This window comes from Ochotona princeps, chromosome 27 (assembly GCF_030435755.1).
Source record: "Ochotona princeps isolate mOchPri1 chromosome 27, mOchPri1.hap1, whole genome shotgun sequence".
Taxonomy (NCBI): Eukaryota; Metazoa; Chordata; class Mammalia; order Lagomorpha; family Ochotonidae; genus Ochotona; species Ochotona princeps.
Genome location: NC_080858.1, coordinates 16,046,657 through 16,062,452, shown reverse-complemented (window position 1 = coordinate 16,062,452; position 15,796 = coordinate 16,046,657). Strand labels below are relative to the sequence as shown.

Below are 15,796 nucleotides of genomic sequence, written 5' to 3'. Positions count from 1 at the left end.
TTGCAAGAAGCTAGAATCAGAAAGGGGCTTGAATCCATACTTGAACCCCAGCATTGGATGTGGGTGTCCCGAGCAGCGTTAACTGCTTCACCAATCGCCAGTCCCCAGCACCTGCTGCTTTTCTGCCTATCATATTTGCATTATCAGTAACACAGACCATTTTGGTGTAGAACATGTATTTATTTGTTTTCCTTGAAACACTCAAGTTTGTCAGTGGGAAATATTTTTAATCAAATTGTACATTTTCTTCCCACATATCCTGCTTTGTATTAGGAAATGACATTGTGATCCATTTCACTACAAGTAAAATATTACAAAATATTTACAGGAAAATATTAAAAATAAACACAAAGGGCAAGATGAGATAAACTGGTTTTCAGGGAATCTCTATTCCAGTGCCCACAGCACACAAGAGTCAGAACAAATCATAACTACGATTCCCCTGATCACAAATTTCCAAAGAGCTGGAGAAAGGGAAAGATGGGATGACATGGTGGTGTGCCAGGGAATGGGTGCTAGCAGCACTGCTTCAACAGCCCCTTATGCTGAGTGCAGTACCCTCTCTTATATATGTAGCAAATTCTGAAGAAGGCTAAACTTCAGGATATTCCTTGTACTCAAATTAGAAAATACCCTGACAATGGAAGTAGCTCTTTCCACTAAGTCTAATAAGAGCATCTTTCTTCATGAGCCTGTGTCGTGAAGAAGTCCGCTGTGGCATGAGGCTGTCACAGCAACCCTTCCATCTCTTTCATGAAAGCCTCATAAACATCATCTTTAGTTTGTACAGAAACAGGAGCAGCAGGGCCAGACTTGGGGGCTGCTTTGGCAAGAGGCACAGCAGAATCCTCCTCTGACTTTCTTTGGGGAACAGAAGCCCCTTTATTCTCCCGACGTACTCTCAGTGCGGTGGGAACAAATCGAGTAATCTCTGCCTTGGGATTAGTGATTTGTGGCTTGGCACTGATGGTTGCTGTGGCTTTCTTCTCAATGGTGGCTGCACTTGTATCATCCGCCTTGGGTCGTTGAATCAAATTGGGTGGGGCACTCAAAACCCCTGGGTTGGGCAAGGGAGCTGGTGGGAAAAGCCCAGGTGGGGCAGGTCCGAGTGGAGGCACCAGAGGTGGCCGCATCATGCCAGGACGAGGTGGAGGGATGCCTGATGCAGAAGAGAACAGACAGGATGAGGACCGTAAGAGCCAATAAAAATTCACTGTCACTGGTATCAACTTACAGAAAATGAGCTGAACCCATACAGCCTGCTATTAGGAATTGTCCTGATACTTTCACCCATTTCTAAATAATGTCCTATTTTAAAATACAAAGTAAAATCGATGACACCAACTGGTCCCAAACAGCACTTCAAATCTGACAGTCCAAGACTGCTCTAGCTGTACAGTGCTGATTCTATCAAGACCAAGGTCAGGAAGTTGAGCCCCACTTATTTATTTCCTATTGCAAAAAGAAAAAAAAAGGAAATTCAGTGGACAGAAAATAAAATTTTTACACTGGTCACCAACTATATATAGAATGAGTGGTTACTTACAATCTATCATCATCATGGGAAAATACCTCCTATGTGCTACTGACAGTTTAGACAAAGAGTTGAACATCTACATTTCCTTTCTCAGACTGAATATTATGCACCATATTTTACCCTACCTAAGAAGTACTGACTCTGCATCTTAGTTGTATAGTCACTGTACTGACCATGGACTCATCATAGTCTACTGACCATGGACTCATACTTTTCTTGGGTACTACTAAGAAAGAAAAAACATCTGAGCTGAGGCACAGCTTCACGTTAAATTTGGACGTTCCATGTAACAAACAAGAACTGCTTGCCATAAAGACCAGTCCACAGGGGACTCTGCATGTGTTTGTTTCCCTAAAAAAACTTCCCTGTGATTTTGAACTTTCGGTTGGAACTCAAGCCAATACCTAGAACAAATTTCCTAATTACAATTATACTTCTAGAAGCACACAAATACATAAAAATCTAGGGATAGGTGTTGTGGCACAACATTTAGGCTATTGCTTAGGATACCAGCATGCCATATCAGAGTGCCGCTCCTCACATACCAAATCCTCACATCTCTGTCACCTCTGGGAGACCCAGATGGAATGCTGGGCTCTTAGCTCTGGCCTGGCTCAGCCCTGGCTATTGTGGGCATTTGGGTAGTAAAGCAGAAGAAGAAAAAAAAAATTGAGAATTTGATCCAGTTATCTTTGGCTAGAAGAAGTTCCTTAAGTGACAAGCAGAAGCAAATGTGAATATCCAATGGAAGGACCTTTGAATAGCAGGCCAACAGCAACTGAAAACTACTATGCATTGAGTGATACCCCTTGATTTTAGGACACTCATATGTGACTCTGTCATAGAGCAAATGAAATACACAGGAGACTAAATTGTTGTTGTAGAAACTGAAAGCCTCACCTGGAGGTGCAGGGGGAGGTAATCTTGGTGGGGGTCCCCGAGGCGGAGGGCCAGGAGGAAGACCTGGAGGTGGACCTGGGGGAGGGCCAGGAGGACGGCCTGGTGGGGGTCCTGGAGGTAAAAGTCGCGGTAAAGGCCCTCGGAGTCCTGGCATTCCAGGTGGTCTCAGGAATGGAGGAGCCCCTGAAAACAAATATAAAAAACAATAATAGAATAAAAGCAATATTTGTGGCATAAAAGTAACTCAAATATGACTTACCATTTACACTTACACCTGAAGTCAAATAACTTCAGTAACTTACTGAAACATGTATGATAGAATTCATTCAACAGACATCTGAACACTATGAAAAGTGTTTACATCATTTCTCTTTATTTGCTAGCTCTGAAAAACACATACTCAAGATCTGCTGGGTAGGAAATATAAAAATGTAAGAATTCTTAAGTAATTCCATTAGAAGCTGAAAATAGAATTGAAAGGTCAATGCTTTAAGGACTTGCTGTAATCCAGTGAGAGTTAAGAAGTACTGAGAAAGACAGGTAATTTTGCTTTGCACCACTCAGAAGTAAATCTGACTACAGGATGAAGAACTAAACTTAAAAATATTAAGGTAGTTTTCTATGCTGTTTCCAATTGTAAATAAAACTTCTACATTCTGAAGTTGAATACTTTGATAAACAGACTGATCACATTGGTCTCTATGAAGGAACTAAATGATCAAGATTACACTGGCGGGCCCGGTGGCGTGGCCTAGCGGCTAAGGTCCTCGCCTTGTACGCCCCAGGATCCCATATGGGCGCTGGTTCTAATCCCGGCAGCTCCACTTCCCATCCACTTCCCTGCTTGTGGCCTGGGAAAGCAGTCGAGGACGGCCCAAAGCTTTGGGACACTGCACCCGCGTGGGAGACCTGGAAGAGGTTCCTGGTTCCCAGCATCGGATCGGCGCGCATCGGCCCGTTGTGGCTCACTTGGGGAGTGAATCATCGGATGGAAGGTCTTCCTCTCTGTCTCTCCTCCTCTCTGTATATCTGACTTTGTAATCAAATAAATAAATCTTTAAAAAAAAGAAAAAAAAGATTACACTGGCATTTATCAACTCCTAACCTAAGAAGAACATGAGAGTTATTATTAATACATTTCAAAACATCCATGGAAAATGGAGTTAAAGGATGTTTCAATGCACCATTTTCTGAAATCTGTGCATACATAGGGCATTCAAAAAATTCATGGAAGATGTTTCATAAAAAACACAAGATGGATTTAAAACTCAGTGAATAAGCTTCTCTTTTAATTCCACTTTCTGCATACTTTCTGAAATACATATAACTGTGCTCTAGTGTCACTCATTTCCAGTTTAGAACTAGGTCAACCAATCAAATTAAAAATACTAAGAAAAGCACAGTCATATGTTCAAGTTTCTGCCTGCTATAATCAGAAGTCAGAACCCTGAATAGGGCAGAGCTGTGGAGAAAAATAAGTGCCTGTCAAAAGAACTCAGAACTGTCAAGAGTGTTTCAGGAACAAATTTGACACATGATCTGAGAATCTTGATTACCTTAGGGAATTTCATCAGGAACAAAGAAAAAATATTACTGCTAGCAATGCACAATATTTTTGGAATGGTTTCACTCCAGCCTCATTTACTGTTAAATACTTCTTTGTATTACGGAGTGCTAACCTGGAGGCGGACCCGGAGGAAGGCCAGTAGGTGGTCCAGGAGGTCGTAAAGGTGGAGCAGGTGGTGGTCCAAGAGGAGGGGGTCCTGGCATGGGGGGTGCTTGTATCTGAGAGGGAGGAACAGACTGGGGAGGAGCCTGCTGCTGCGAAGATGCAGACGTGCCATCAGAGTGGGAATCTTCTTTATGCTGCTTTTGTGACTGCTTCTCTGCTGCAGAATCTTCAGAATCATCATCATCGTCGTCCTCGGAAAATTCCTCTACTTCTCTACCCTCCTCAGGGATTTCCTGACCTGAAACACATTTTAAACCAGGTAGGGCCCGGTGTGGTGGCCCAGTGGCTAAAGTCTTAGCCTTGAACGCGCCGGGATCCTATATGGGTGCCAGTTCTAATCTCGGCAGCTCCACTTCCCGTCCAGCTCCCTGCTTGTGCCCGGGAAAGCAGTCGAGGGCGGCCCAAAGCTTTGGGACCCTGCACCCACATGGGAGACCCAGAAGAGCTCCTGGCTTTGTATCAGCACAGCACTGGCCGTTGCAGTAACTTGGGGAGTGAATCATCAGACGGCAGATATTTCTCCCTGTCTCTCCTCCTCTCTCTCTATATCTGAGTTTGCAATAAAATGAATAAATCTAAAAAAAAAAAAAATAATAAACCAGGTAAATAAAAGCATTCTGAAAATGAACAAGCAGGCCCCGGTCATCTATTCTCCTGGATTCTAGTGAATAAACCCAGGCACTGGAATCAGATGGACCTGGATTTAACCAGCAACTGAAATTATAGAAAAGCTGTGCAACTCTGGGCAGACCACCTAATGCTGCCCACCCTCAACTTCGTAGAACCTGGATTTAAATGTACTGCTTACTTCGGTAAGGGTTGTTTTGTTAAATGGAAAAATCTATGCAAAGATACTGTCATGACGAAGTAGCAGGAGATAACTGTCTATTCATTCCCAGTCGTACCTGCCATCCGAAGCATCATGGCTTGAACAGGCGTCAGCTCCTTCATGTTCTTCTTTTTCTTCCTCGATTTTCCAGGCATATCAGCAAACCGTACACTCAGACCTAGGAGAGAATACATGCTTATCATATAGTAAACACGAAAAGCATGAGATGTGGCCATCTTCTATTAGTTGGCAGCGGACAAGTGCAGGACAAGACAGCCACATTAAAAGAATAGTAAATGAAGTGCCAGTTGGTAGCAAATACATGCCATACTGATTTAAGATTTATAAATTTAAAAAATTATAAGACTATTATCATCTTTATGCCAGTAAGATTAAACACCCCAGTAAAATAATTTTTCGAGAAGAAAAATGGAAATCAATAAATTGGCCAAAGAAGTGAAAGTCCAGAACACACAAAAATTGAAACGCAGGGCATACTTTTAGAAAGACAGAACCCACATGCAGCTCATGAAGCCAGTATAACCTTGGTAATAAGACTAACCTACCAGCCAAGATCAAGCACAGCTAAGCTGAGTCAAATGGAGATTTAAAACAAAACTACATTCAGGGCATATAGGCATGATCTCAGAAATGCAAGACAGTTCAATGTTAGAAAAGCCAGCAGTGTAATTCACTACAACAAACACTCAACTTGCCAACCTGACATAGTCTATTGACTAGTTGCTGGTAAACAAGCTTCATGATGCGACATGAGGAATATTTTTAATTAGTGGGGAATATTTCCAAATGGGCAGCTCTAGTTTGTTTCTACTGTGTTCTTAGTGCTCAGGAAAGTGTTTTAACTTAGTAAAAACTCAATAAATGCGCAACAAAATACTATCAAATCATAATCGGGAAAGCCATTTTTCGTACATGTTCCGCTGAACATATTTTTAGACCTAGGCCAACACTGCATTTCCAACACCAGCAGCCCATGTCAGAGCACCATGTCAAGTCCCAGCTGCTCTGCTTTCCATGTAACTTTTTGCTGAACTGTGTGGGAAGGCAGTCAATATTCCAAGTGCCTGATTCCATGCCACCTGTAGGGGAGACCTGATGAGTCTGGAGTTTCCAGCTCCCGGCCTGGCTCAGCCTTGCCTGTTGGGGCCATTTGGGGAGAGAACCAGTAGGCAGAAGATCTCTCTCTCTCCTTCAGTTCCTCCCTTTAGCACTTTGCCTTCAGCCTTTCAAATAACAACAGCAACAACAGTTTTCTCTGTTATTTTTTGTACCATTCTCTTATCAATTCTTTTAATTAACATTAGAATTTGTGAGGACTATTAAGAAACAGCCGGAGGGCATGCTTGTGCACAGCCAAGTTAAGCCATTCCATGTAGAAGTGACGTTTAGAGAGTGCTGGCTCCCCACTCCAGTCCGGGAAAAGCAGCAGATGATGTCCCAAACACTTGGACCCCCACACCCAGGCCTGGCCACTGAAGCAGTGTTCTCCTTGGCTCTCCCTCCCAACTCTGCCTCCCAAACAAATAAATCCTTCAAAACAAAAGAAGCAACAGAACTTGCCATCCCTATAAATATTCATTATGAATAAATCTGCATGGGTTTCAAAATTTTTCACACCGAAATATTCTTTTAATTTCTTTCACAAGCTTTTTTTTTTTTTTTTAAATACTTTCATACTGCTCTGTAGGATACAGAAATGGTGCCAAAAGTTCTAAAACCGGAGGTCTGACAGAACTGGTATACTTTTTGCTTTACTCAGAATCTATTTTGCTATGCTGAAAATTTTCAAATGTCAAAAATTACTTTTTTCCAAAGAGTACATATTAGCTCAGTCTAAATATGTGAAAGACAAAAAGCATACAAGTTGGATTAAACACAGTTTCATGACTCTATTAACAGTCACCTGAGTTACAATTACAGTTCTGGTTCATGTAAAAGACTCATGAACAGGAAGGCAAAAGAGCTTTAAATGCAGACATTTGAATCCCTGTTTAAAAAACAACAGCATAAACATGGTTTTCTACGTATGGTTATGTGATTTCCTTTCCTTTCTGTAACACAGCCATAATAACCTATCGTTTTTTAAAGATTTATTTATTTATTGGAAAGGCAGATATACAGAGAGGAGGAGAGACAGAGAGGAAGATCTTCCCTTCACTGGTTCACTCCCCAAGCGGGATCAACAGCTGGAGCTGAGCTGATCTGAAGCCAGGAGCCCAGAGCCTCTTCTGGGTCTTCCACACGGGTCCCAACCCATTGGGCCATTCTCCACTGCTTTCCCAGGCCACAACCAGGGAGCTGGATGGGAAGCGGAGCCACAGGAATTAGAAACGGTGCTCATAAGAGATCCTGGTGCATGCAAAGAGAGAACTTTAGCCCCTTAGGCTATTGCGCCAGGCCCACAATAACCTATCTTTATGCTGTTGACAAGCTACTGTTTGCTCAGAGGTGGATTTTACAATATAGATGTCTTTATTATGCATGCTTTTCTTGAGGCTGGCTATATGGTACAGTGGGTTGGAAGCTGTCCCCTGTGATGCCAGATCCCACGGGTATGCTGTTGAGTCCTGGACGCCCTACTTCTGATTGAGCTTCCTACCAATGTGTTTGTGGAGCAGTGGAAGATGGCTCATCTGCTTGTATCCTGCCTCTGCCACCTGCATGGGAGACCCCAGTGGAGGTTCCAGCTCCTGGATCTGGCCGGGTTTGGTCTCAGCTATTCTGACTATTCGGGGAATGAATCAGCAGAAGATACTTGTTCCCCCATAATTCTGCCTTTTAAATATAAATAAACAAACAAAAAAATACCATGCAACTGTCTTTTGCACAGACCTGATTTTTTTTCTTCATTGTTGTCTCGGTCATTGTCATCACGATGCGCAAATTCATCCCCCTCACTCTCTCCATCTGATCTGTCCGTGTCACTGTCATCAGAGCTGTCATCGTGCTTCTCCTGGTCCATGTCCTCAGGATAGCCGTCATCCTCACTCGTGCTGGAGACATCGTCGTCATGACCCCGCTGGGCTGAGGAGAGGGGAGAGCGAGAAATGCATTACATCTTCCACTACAAAGCACACAAAGAAGGATATGCTTTGAACCCAGAATGTTTTAAAAAAAAATGTATGATCTCAGCTATTCAGAGTCTGACAATATTTTCTTTTGGCCATGATTTTAAACAGTTCTTTTTGGTAATGTAAGATTGTCTTTTTCTAAATAAAGAGTTCAAATTTGAAAGCACATTCTAGTTAAAAACAGTTACTGCACATACAGTTGCAGTGACTGCACAATAATGCTCTGGTCTGATCACAACCATATGGCTCAAAGGCAGACAGGTGTTCAAGCCATCTGGTAAAAACCCAATGCAAAGCCCACTCGTGAAAAAGGGCCCAAGAGCAATAGACAGTCACCCTCACCGAGTTCAGGACTATATAGCATGTCTTCATCTCGCCTGCGAGGAGGAAGATCCAGGGCAAAGCCCACTTTGCGGCCATACATCTGTAAGACCTGAGGCGGCGGCGGGCCCGGGGGAGGGCCAGGAGGTTTTCTGCCAGGGGGCAAACGTGGAACACTGTGTCCAAGAAGAGGAAATATAGAAACTGCCCGGGTTGTAGGTCTGAAAAACAAACACACAAACAAAAAACAAAACAAAACAAAAAAACCAGCAATGAGATATTTCATTCCATTTACTACAGAATTTTTCAAGGATTTAATCAAGAACAACGCTGCTTACATCTGCATTGGGTTTTATTTTTCACGATTTAATTGTGGTACTTGCCAGGAAGTGTTTTTACCAAATGCTCTCTGTGGTACTGCTTCCTTACCCATAGGCTGAAGTTTTCTTTAGGATGGAGGGTGGCTGGGCACCAGGAAGTGGAATGTCCTGGATCAAGATGTTGGAAGGAGCATGTGGCATATCTGGCAGGGGAATACTCTCCACTTCGACATGCTGAGCATTCTGAAATGGAGAGAAGCTTTCAATAGCAGGATAAACATGAAATCTATAAAGGTTAACATAACAACGTCTATGTCATGTTGCACAACTTGGATTTGTTTTCCAACTAACAGAAATGCATGAAAACAAAAATATTAGCGAAACAAATCAGTGCTTCCAAACTAACCTCTAAAAGAGCCCAGACTAGCTCATGCTGTCCTCCCTCATCATCAGCTGCTGTTCGAGTACAATTTGAAACAGCTGCAGTTTAGAAAAAGCGAACTGCTAAGAGTGAGCACCAAAGTGATCCTACTTAATTGTAGGTGACAGAATTATACCAGTGATACAGAGTGCTCCAAGTTTAAAATTAGTTTGCTTTTGTTCTTTTGTGCCCTTTATTAGCTGTCTAAGCAATTTGCCTAAAGTTCCAGATCTATCTACAAAGCGAACCCAAATTTATAAAAAATGTAACATTACTTTTTCCGTTTAACTCTGAAGTTTACAATGAAAAATATAAATTGAATTTTGACAAATGCATATTCCTCACACCCCTTACCAGTCAATCCCTAATACTACCTCAAGGCAACTATTGTTGGAGTATTTTCCTCTCACAGAGCAGTTTCACCTGTTGTAGCATGGTTCCTAGGGTAGGTATTTTTCTAAGAAAGTGTTGAACAGAAGAGGTCTAATGCAAATTCTCTCAGTAACTTAAAAACCCAAATATAGTTTTATTTCTCAAAAAAAAAAAAAAAAAAAAACTTGATTACCTTAACAGCATCAAAATACTGGCTAAGTTGAGCCCGTTTTTGTTCATATTCTACTTCTAGTTTTCTCAATTCTTTATAAATATCTGGATTCTCTTTTTCATAAAGTCGGAGAATACGTTCAAAGGTTTCACGCAGCTTTTTACGCTTGTCTTTCAGTACTTTCTCGTTTAACTGTGGCTGTTGTACTGGGTTAAACTCTGAGGAAAAGCAGATCATAACAAGAGATGGTTCAACTTCGGATTTTTTTTAGCTATACAGTAGTATGATAGCAATGTGTGCTCAATATGTGCTGAGCATGTCTAAAGTATGCTAGGCTGGGCTAGGCTGGGCTAGGCTGGGCTAGGCTGGATATATCAAATATATTTAGACCATAATGATGTTTTTCAACTTAGGATGATTGGTTTTTTTGAAGTATAACCTATTTCAAGTTGAAAAGCATTTGATGATTTTACATCTTTGCTGAATGGCTAAGTTATCTTTTTCGAACTTCTCACTAAATAAATAGGAACTACTTTATATTCATGATGGCTCAATACTGAAATTTAAACGGTAGTTGCCAACATTAAAATCAAGATGAATCAAAAATTCCAAAGTGGATGTGGGTATCTGGCTCAACCAACAGTCAAGCAGCCTGTGTCTCATCTCATGTGAGGGTGCCTGGGCCCCAGCCCTCAAATCCAATCCTGATCCAGTTTCCTGCCAACATGTATCCTGAGCAGCAGCAGATTATGGCCTAAGTGAACGAGTCCTTGCCACCCAGGTGGAAGATTTAGAATGAGTTTCTGGATTCTGCCTTTACCTTAGCTTTTGGGAAGTAAAGCAGCGGACAGGAGGTCTCTGTCTCCGCCTTAAAACAGCAAACCAATCCCACCATATTTCATAAACTTATTTGTTTTCTCCCCTCAAGAATGAACTGAGCACACTGGGCCTCATAATAACCAGCTTGAAAATCTACCCAAGGCCACCTAGCTGATCCAGCCCCAACAGGAAGCTTCCTGGCTTCAATGCATCAAGATACTCCTCTTCACCTTATGTCACAATGCCTAATATTTTGAAACAGAATCCTTTCCTTTTTTTAGGATTCAAGTGGTTAACTAATTTACTCACTCGATGAATTATTACTGAAAACTTCCTATAAGGCAGGCACTAGGCAACATGGAGAGTTCCAACGGTAATTCCTACCCTTATAAAGTCTGAAAACAGTGAGCATATAAAGCAGGCTAAGGCATTTAATGTGTAGGAGTGGGGATTTGGAATATAAGTGAAAAGCTAAATAATGGTGTCCCACCTAGCTTAGGTTAAGGAAGGTCCAATATGCAAAAGCCCCCCACTACTCCATTTTGTATCACCGATAATAAAACTAACCAAGTTCAAACTGCCACCATGCTGGCCTACCTTTCTTAGGCTTAAGGTTCTTTTGCCCGCCTCATTGTCTATCAGATTACTATAGCTGTTATAAAATCCATCCTTTATATATATAAATTCATACCCATTTCATCCAATTTTTCCATGTCCCGGATAATCTGCTTGGGATCCTTCATCTTCAGAACCGCAGCTCGCACCATCATGCGCTGTTTCTTGTTCTTAGAGAAATGAATGACAGCACAATGTTAAGAAGCTGGACACTCATGAGTTTTAACTGAAATCTGTTTCAAGAATTTAAACTGAATTTGTCGTTGTTGCAGATCACCTGTTTCAACCACTAAGGAGAATTATCTGACTACCTGCTCTACAACTGTCTAGAGGTCAATGTTATTACATGTGTTTTCTTTGAAAAGCACTGTTTTCAGTCTTGTGAAATCTTCACCACTTACTCAAAAAACAATCATGTTTCTTTTAAAAACTGAAGATAAAATTTTAAATTACATAGTAAAATTTTGTAGATTCAATGCTAACCAATAAAATAACTGAGCATTACTGAAATTCTGAATTCCCTTGGTCTCTTAAAATCTGAAAAAAAAAAAAAACTTTCTTCTGTTCCACTGTTGTGTTACAGTTAACTTACTAGGAAAATGTACATACAAAGCTATGCATTATGTTTATTCCCATGTACTAATTCAGAGCTTTTTTTTAACAAAGCAGATTAATAAGTAAATTACCTTCAAAAGTATTTTTACTCTCATAGGTCAAAAATGTTACTATAACTCATCGGGAATGTATATGCCAACTTTTTTAGTTTAGCTTCTAAGCAGAGGAAGTTTTAGTTTAGCAAATTTTAAAGTTTTTATTTAGAAAAAAGGAAGTGACTGTCCTGGTAAATAATCGGAAGTGTTATCTTGAAATCTATTAATCCTGAATAATAAGATTCAGCAAAACATGGAAATGCATGGAATGCCTCTGAAATCTTACCTTTTTTAATTCTCTCTTCCGGGCTTCCTTTCCTTGAGAGAGAGAGAGAGAGAAATGAGGTAACTTTCAAATCTTCAACATGATCCCTGTCCAACTTAATACAGGTAATCCTTCCGTGTGGGAGGCAACGGTGTGCATTACAGGCTGCTTAGCAGCACTGCTGGCCTCTACCAGACCCCAACAGGATCTCTTCAATCACAACAGCCAAAAGTAACAAGGCATTTTTTCAAGTTTTTAATAACCATAAATTTTAAGGAAAGAGATATGAGAAAATGCTAAATAAGAGCATACAAAATTATTCAGTGGCTCAAAACTCCCAACATTCAAGCCAAGTATACTTTGTGAGCCAATCAATTCTGCAAAAAAAAATAGTGATACTAATTTCTTTGTATGTTTAAAGTTTTAATTATGCAAATACTGCAAAACTTTAGATAATTTATATTCTTCCTATCATTGCTGATCTTGTAATTAAATCACAACGAAACAGTTTCCCTATCATCCCACACTAATGGACACTTACGGGCTTGGTCTGTGGGGTTCATAAATTTTCCACTCTTGGTGGATGATGTAGATCTTCGTCCCATGTTGACAGTATGTATGCTTCACTTTTTCATTAAGAAAAAAAAACCTGCAAAGACAGAGAAATAGCTCACTTCGCCTTTGCAACATTTTCTCCTTTTTTTAGTCTCAGTTTTGAAAAGAAATATTCTTTGATTAATTTTGCAAAACCTTAGTCTTCCTTAGTTTTTTTAAGATTTACTTATTTGTTGGAATGGTAGAGTGACAGTATGAGAGAAATGGAGGGATGAAGGGAGATAGTGAGAGAAACAGAGAATCTTTTTTCTATTGGTTCACTCCCCAAATTATCAAAACAGCTGGGGCTGGGCAGGTCAAGGCCAGAACCAGGAACAATGTCTGCCTGTCCTCACTCGGGGCATCACCTGCAGCCTCCCAGCAGTATTAGGGTGAACCTGGACTGGAAGCAGAGGCAGCAGCTGATTCCACAGACATTGTAACAGAGGATGTTGGTAACACGGGTACATCCAAGCAATAGGGTCTTCACTTTCTTGACCATGAAAATTTAATTTCTACTATTCTTTTTAAAACAGATTTTTAAAGATTTATTTATTTTTATTGGAAAGAGATTTACAGAAAGACAGATCTTCTGTCCGCTGATCCACTCCCTAAGTGGCCACCACAGCTGCAGCAGAGTCAATCCGAAGCCAGGAGCCAGGAACCTCCTCCAGGTTTCCCCATGTGGGTGCAGGGTCCTAAGTCCTTGGGCTCTTCTCCACTGCTTCCTCAGACCACAAGCAGGGAGCTGGACAGAAAGTGAAGCAGCCAGGATACGAACCAGCGCCCATCTGGGATCCCAGCATGTGCAAGGGGAGGACTTTAGCCGCTACGCTACCATGTCAGGCCCATTTAGAAAACTAATCAGCTTGAAGATTATTTTGAGCATCATTAAGTTGTTCATTTGACTTTTTCTCTAATGGATCACAGCACTGAGTTTATAAATTGAGAAAATCGGCTAGAACGAAATTTGGAAAATAAAATAAGAGTGCTAATTTCATCTTCGGCATGTGATTATGAGAAACTGTTAGGTCTTCCTCATTCTTACTTTATGGTGGAAGCAAAGGAAACGGGCATCTATTCTCACAAATACCTCACTTCTTTCTCCAGTCTTCCTTGACATTTGTGCCTTACTTTTCCATCTCCACAAGCAGAACAAAGAGCATTACTTTAAGTATGTTTAATTTACATCCAGTTCTAATTTATATAGTTATCGATGCTGAACAGCTTAAAAATACATAACTAAGGGCCCCGGCGTGGCCTAGCGGCTGAAGTCCTCGCCTTGAAAGCCCCAGGATCCTATATGGGCGCCGGTTCTAATCCCGGCAGCTCCACTTCCCATCCAGCTCCCTGCTTGTGGCCTGGGAAGGCAGTCGAGGACGGCCCAAAGCTTTGGGACCCTGCACCCGTGTGGGAGACCCGGAAGAGGTTCCCGGCATCGGATCGGCGGCGCATCGGCCCGTTGTGGCTCACTTGGGGAGTGAAACATCGGAGGGAAGATCTTCCTCTCTGTCTCTCCTCCTCTCTGTATATCTGACTTTGTAATAAAAATAAATCTTTACTTCCTGACACCTGGTTTGCATTTCCTAAGGCAATAGTAAGAGATAATTAACGTTTTGCTGTATTTTGCAAACATCCTTTTGCTATCATTTCTACTTCCCAGGTGCAATCTTTTGAAAGAATCTTCCCGAAATAAAAGCTGGAAAAAAAAATTGCTTCTTATGGAAAGCAAACATTTTTTAAAAAGAGAAGGCCAGGTGAGGAATTCTTCAGGACGGCATACAACTGTATCTTCCTTGCAGGAAAATTTGGTCAGGCCTGTTTATGGGCTAATAATGCCTTTCCAATGGAAACGACTGTACCCAAGCGCTCCCTTTTCAGGAGACGGACGGGCAAAATTAGGACAAAGTCTCCCAACTCGCATCGCCTGCATCTTTGGGGCTTTCCTTTCTCCATTTTCCTCAGGGTCACGTTATGACTCTCCTCTCTCATAACCGTGACCATTCAACCAGTAACAATTACAGAGAATCAAAAAAAAAAAAAAAAAAAAAAGCCAGAAGACAGCGGAGATCTCGTTTACACAAACTACTTCTTTTCCCCACCACCACCCCACTTCTTGTAGCAGAGGTGATAGGGAAATCGCACCGAAAAACCTCAGAGGAACTCTCAGCAACCAAACAGGTTTGGGGGGACAGGGTCCACCAGAACAGCAACTGCCGAAACCATAGCGACGGTTGATCCCGATTCGAGGGGACCAGAAGACGTCAAACCCAGAGCAACCGACCAACCTCTAGGGGAAGCGGCGCTAACTGACCCGATGGACGCCGCGCCCCTCTGTGCCCCCGCAGTTCCCCTAATCCGCGACCCGGAGACCCCCCAATCGCAGGAAGAACGAGGCTAAAGGGCCTGGATGTCCCAGAGGAAATCGCGCCGACTCTGGGAAGGGAGATGAGGGAACCGAGTAAACCAATCCCGCATACTCACACTTCCGCTGGGCTCCGAGGATTGCTTGAGGCGGGGGAGGGACGATTCCTGGCCTCTTTTACTTCGGAGGGGCCTTCACCTCTGCCTCCCGGTCAACCACACAGCCCCGCCATCTTGAAACCTCGCGCCCCTCCGCAATCCGTACGTCACGTCCGCTCTGCCGGCTCCACAATGAAGTAGCGTTGCCCCATCGCGGAATTAAAAAGAGCAGCCAAGAACTTCGAGACAGAGTGGCTTCCGCTCCAATCCACTACTCGATTGGTTGGCTGTTGATTAAGAGTCCGCCTCATGACGCAATACCGCGTTGATTGACATTTACCTTCTCCAGTAGAAAGAAAAGACAGGAAGCGACTCTCTGACTGGCCGGTCTCGCCTCTGGGGCCGAGACTTTGTGACCTAACTTCCGGCCGCTGCTCCTCTGGAAACAGCGCCTAGCGGTGCTTTGGAGACACGGGAATGTGTTTTGCGTGGTCGGTTCCTTTGGGTTGGGTGTTAGTTTTTGGATTTTCACGTTTTTTGACGTGAATGGATATCAGCCTTTGGGAATGTCTCCTTTTGAAAATAAGTCTCACCCGAGTCATTAAGCTCGAGTTGCTGGAGTTCTTCACGTGCCTCGCCGGCCTGAGGTACCTCGCGTGGGCGCTCAGTGAAAGTGGAGTGTCCCTAGTGGTTT

The 15,796-nt window shown here is 42.4% G+C and overlaps 1 protein-coding gene across 1 annotated transcript; it reads right to left on the bottom strand.

Moving 5' to 3' along the window:
* Positions 1 to 159: 159 nt before the first annotated feature.
* WBP11 (WW domain binding protein 11) lies at positions 160 to 15,423 on the bottom strand. The gene is made up of 12 exons (XM_004592583.3): positions 15,124 to 15,423; positions 12,587 to 12,694; positions 12,067 to 12,098; positions 11,207 to 11,300; positions 9,718 to 9,914; positions 8,841 to 8,974; positions 8,433 to 8,632; positions 7,852 to 8,043; positions 5,075 to 5,176; positions 4,117 to 4,407; positions 2,438 to 2,620; positions 160 to 1,159 (listed from the first exon to the last, which is right to left on the bottom strand). The coding sequence occupies exons 2-12, from the start codon at positions 12,648 to 12,650 to the stop codon at positions 729 to 731; spliced, it is 1,920 nt and encodes a 639-aa protein (XP_004592640.1). The 5' UTR covers positions 12,651 to 12,694; positions 15,124 to 15,423; the 3' UTR covers positions 160 to 728.
* Between the last annotated feature and the right edge of the window lie 373 nt (positions 15,424 to 15,796).